The 5040-nt window shown below is 45.9% G+C and overlaps 1 protein-coding gene across 1 annotated transcript in view; it reads left to right on the plus strand.

Moving 5' to 3' along the window:
- LOC106814891 (supervillin-like) overlaps window positions 1–5040 on the plus strand; it is a 43421-nt gene that overhangs the window by 18764 nt on the left and 19617 nt on the right. Inside the window, exon 7 of the mRNA XM_014819267.1 lies at window positions 106–173. Coding sequence (XP_014674753.1) covers window positions 106–173 — 68 coding nt within the window. The remainder of the gene's footprint in view (window positions 1–105; window positions 174–5040) is intronic.

A 5040-nucleotide genomic window follows, 5' to 3' on the forward strand; every position in this document is an offset into this window, starting at 1 on the left:
TAATATGTGAGGCGTTAGTGTGGGCATGCACTAAAGAAAGCGCATAATGACGTATAAATAGATGCGGCTCATGGATTGTAATGTTTATTTCGTCTTCATCCTTAGAATGGAATGCATCGTACGCTGAGAGATGAGACACAGACGGAGAAGGCAGAGATGATGTCAGAATATCGGTGAGTTATATTAGTAACGAGTGCGCGCTCGTGTGTGCCTTGGAAAATGGCGGCTTCCAGATGACTAAATGGTGCACACGCTATTCCGTTTCTCACTAGTTGACGTGCGTACACGTAGATTTGAGTCTCCAGATGTGACGCATATGCCATCATTGAGAGTATGAAGAACTGGTGTACATGTGCGTCTGATTCCTCGTCGGAAGATGCGTCTCATGCACGTCCCAGCCACAGGCACTTGGAACGTCTTAATAACAAAACTAATGGTAAATAAACACTAAATGTATTTACTATCAAAGTATTAATGTTTCTCTACTCTATGTCACCTATTATTGTCGATAACTTGCTGTAAATGCCGTTCAAATGCTCATCTGCAACACACAAGTACACAAGTACACCGCACGCACGCCCTGTACACAAACAACAGGAATAAAAGATATAAAAAAAAGCTCTTGTTTGTTGCAGATGAGCATTTGAACGGCATTTACAGCAAGTTATCGACAATAATAGGCGAAATAGAGTAGAGAAACATTGAGACTTTGGTAGTAAATATATAAATTTCGTGTTTATTTACCTTTTTTTTTTTTCATTGAGACGTTCCAAGTGCCTGTGATCCCAGCGTTCTGTGAGACTCCTGATTTCACCCATGTGTGCACAGCGCTCGGAGCGAGCAAAGACGATTCCCATGTACTTATCATTGGGGAAGGGGGGGTTTCCGTGTTTGTGGGAGCTATTGAATTAGACAGATTCAAGGTTCAGTTGTCTAAAGATGGCAAACCTGACGATGAGTCGAACAAGTCATTTAATTAGGGTGTCAAGAGTTGACGTGCATACGTGAAATTTTGAGTTTGCAGATGCGACGTATGTGCATATAATTTACATGCCAGTCACCTCTGAGAGACCCCAGAAACGACCCGTGTCTACACGGCGCATTCCAAGCCCGCATGGGCGACTCGTCTATACATGTCTCTAGGTGCACGAATCCACGTTTGAGGCGATCAGTGAATTAGACAGCTTTCTGTGAAAGGCTTTCCCGTCTCAGTCGTCAGTAGGATAGCAAACATTACGGATAGTTTGTACGGATCGACGAACTGCCGTAATCACCGCTCGGCGAAGTGAAAATTTCTGCTTCGCCGCTCCGAAATTTGTCCTCGTCTGTAGAATATGTTTATCAGGCGAACTTAGGGCTGCGCGGGGTGGATGGAGAACTCAGTTGTTAAATTGACTACGTCACGAATTTTCTGTGTGTTTCTGGTGTAAATTTATAAAATGTTTGTTGCATTTTTTTTACATGAAAAGTAAGTACTAACGGCACTAAATGTATCCTCAAATTCTTACCCGTTAAGATTGTTTCTCAACTAGTTAAGAATGCAAATTAATCTGGGCGATTTGATATATTGATCACGACATTAAATGCTTGCTATGAGCTTTGTATGAGTCACGAGTGTTTGTTCACATCGAACGGAATAGCTAAATACGAAGTATAATGCAGCAATTTATCAGCGACATAATCACTTACATTTTTTGAAAAAGTGTACACCATTTTTTTTACTTTTACTATTTACGGTGACGTAATCACTAAGACACTTGCCGCGTACTACCCGCGGTTGGCTCACAGCGTCTGATCGTCCACGGAGTCGATCTATCGTGTGCTTCTCAACCCTGTCGATAGCTAGCGTAGGCTGGGGCTGTAGCATGGGAAATTATAACGATCGAGGTTAATGGCTGTCGGCTTATGGTTAGGGGTTATAGCTAGAAATATGGTGTTGATGATGATGGTAATGATGACAATGGCGACGACGATGACGATGGTGAGGCAGCTACAGACCCACAGGCACTTGGAACGTTTCAGTAGTGAAATTATGGTAAATAAACACGAAATGTATTTACTACCAATGCCTGAATGTTTCTCTACTCTCGTTCGCCTATTATTGCTGATAATTTCCTGTAAAAGGGGGGGGGTGCGATCGCCGACTGTAGGGTGCCTTCCGTTCGCGAACCGTGAGCGATTAGTTCTCAGAAACAGCAGGCATCCTTGGAAACACCTGTGCGTGGCATTGGTGGAAGTTAGCACGCTGTTATTTGTCGATGGGCGGCGTGCGGGAAGTGAAGAGGCAGCAAAGAAGAAATCAATCTAGACTCGTGTAAGCACAAAGGACAAATGTCCTTGAAGGCAGACAGATAACGACAGGATCCGAGCACTGATTCGGCTCGGCTGCATTACAACCGTGAGAGATATGTGTTACGTCTGAGACATGATATATATAACCTATAATTACATTGCTCAGTTTCAGTCTTACTCCAAGGCCCCCGAATTTGATGATGGTCTCAGAAATATGGTTAGGTTGGGGCTGTAGCATGGGAAATTATAACGATCGAGGTTAATGGTTGTCGGCTTATGGTTAGGGGTTATAGCTAGAAATATGGTGTTGATGATGATTGTAATGATGCCAATGATGACGACGATGACGATGGTGAGGCAGCTACAGACCCACAGGCACTTGGAACGTTTCAGTAGTAAAATTATGGTAAATAAACACGAAATGTATTTACTACCAATGCCTGAATGTTTCTCTACTCTCGTTCGCCTATTATTGCTGATAATTTCCTGTAAATTCCGTTCAAATGCTCCTCTGCAACACACAAGTACACCGCACGCACGCCACTGCACAAACAACAAGAATAAAGACTCTATAGAGAGCATATGAACGGCATTTACAGGAAATTATCAGCAATAATAGGCGAACGAGAGTAGAGAAACATTCAGACTTTTGTAGTAAATACATTTCGTGTTTATTTACCATAATTTTACTACTGAAACGTTTCAAGTGCATGTGGGTCTGTAGCTGCCGCCCGTAGTTTTACGGCAGACTACATTGTGCGGAGGAGGTGTGGCTAAAAGTCAACCTGTCACATCGGGAGGGTGGCGTGACGTACGTGCGGCACAGCAGTGACAGCACGTACTACGGGGAGCAGACGAAGATTTCCGGTGGCTAGACGGGGGGTTGAATCATAAGACGGTTTGGGTCGAGTATACTAGCTCTAGAACTATAGCCCTTCGCTCGGCTAACGCTCCATTAGGAGTGTTCCCAACTTTGATATCATTAATGATTAATGATTGATAATCCTAACCCTAACCCTAACTCTAACCTAAATGACATTAAACCACAAACTAATTTATGACCATGGATGACCATATATAATATATATATATATATATATTATATATATATATGTTATTATGACCATTAATGAAATTAAAGTTGGAACACTGACTCCTAATGGAGTATCACCCCTTCGCTGTGCCACAGGCCCGTGACAGAGCTTGGAGTCAGAATGATTACTCCAAGGGCAGAGCGAACGGCTATAGCTCTAGAGCTAGTATACCCGACTCAAACCATCTTACGATTCAACCCGTCTAGTCCACCGTAAATCTTAGTCTGTTAGTAAGAAGCTGACGCCTCCGGGGGTGAGGAGGGGAGGGGGGGGGCTCATCCGATGTCTTACCGTGTGGAGAGGCAGCGCATACATGTGTGGTCGTGTTACCGCAATGCGGGGCATGGTCACAAGTGTCGACCCTGCTGCGAACATAAATAGACACTGTGTTATTAAATAACCTTTCCTGCAGATATACGCGCGAAAGCACAGTCGGGGCTATATTATATGTGCGTGCGTGCGTGCGCGTGTGTGGTGTGTTTGTTTTGTTTGTTTGTTTTGCGAGCACGCGTGTGTGCGTAGTCACTTAATTCTACTCGTAACCTTGTATCGAGCATAAATAAACGTGTTACATTCTGTTACAGCCCTTCCGGAGATAGACGTGACATTGTTACGTAGCGCGGCTGGTATAGCGTATTAGAACTGTACCTGTGTAGCGCCAGGCCACTACCTGTGATAGCCAGCCATACTGTACGGTGGCGCAAGAAGGCTTCACCACAAATACAAATCCCACAACCAAAGCATGCAAATCCCGCAACACAAATGCAAATCCCGCAAACAAATGCAAACGTACAACACAATTCGCAAACGTGGCACAGCACAAATGCAAATCTCACAATCAAAAATCCAAACGCCACAACACAAGCAAACGCCAAACGCAAATCAAGACGCCCACCAACACAAGCGGCAAACTCCACAATGCAGACAATGCAAACCCACACACAAATGCAAAATTGCCTGCCGCGCGCCCGCCTGTACTGTTTTGTACTGGCCGCATTGTATCAGGAGTAGATAATCAGGATAATCTTACTCCTATCATCTACTCTTGATTGTATTACAGCTGTTAACCCCCTCCCCCTCCGCACACACGTTATCACGCTATATGGCGCGTAGAGAAGGATGTAGGAGGAGGGGGAGAAGCTGGTGGAGAAGGAGGAGGGGGAGAAGCGGTGGAGAAGGAGGAAGGGGAGAAGCTGGTGGAGAAGGAGGAGGGAGAAGGGAGAAGCCTGGTGGAGGAAGAGGAGGAGAACTGTGGAGGAGGAGGAGGGGAGAGAAGGGAGAAGCGGTAGGAGAAGAGGGAGAGGGAGAAGCTGTAGAGAAGGAGGAGGTGAGAAGAGGTGGAGAAGGAGGAGGGGGAGAAGCTGGTGAGAGGAGGAGGGAGAAGGCTGGTGGAGAAGGAGAGGGGAGAAGGGAGAAGCTGGTGGAGGAGGAGGAGCAGAAGCTGGTGAGGAGGGGGGAGAAGGGAGAAGCTGGTTGGAGGGGGAGGGGGAGAAGGAGAAGCTGGTGGAGGAGGAGGAGGGCGAGAAGGGAGAAGCAGGTGGAGAGGAGGAGGGGAGAAGGGAGAAGGCTGGTAGAGAAGGAGAAGGTGGAGAAGGGAGAAGCTGGTAGGAAGAGGAGGAGGAGGAGGGAGAAGCCGGTGAGAGCTGGAGGAGAA

Source organism: Priapulus caudatus, unplaced genomic scaffold (assembly GCF_000485595.1).
Source record: "Priapulus caudatus unplaced genomic scaffold, Priapulus_caudatus-5.0.1 Scaffold999, whole genome shotgun sequence".
Classification (NCBI taxonomy): Eukaryota; Metazoa; Priapulida; class Priapulimorpha; order Priapulimorphida; family Priapulidae; genus Priapulus; species Priapulus caudatus.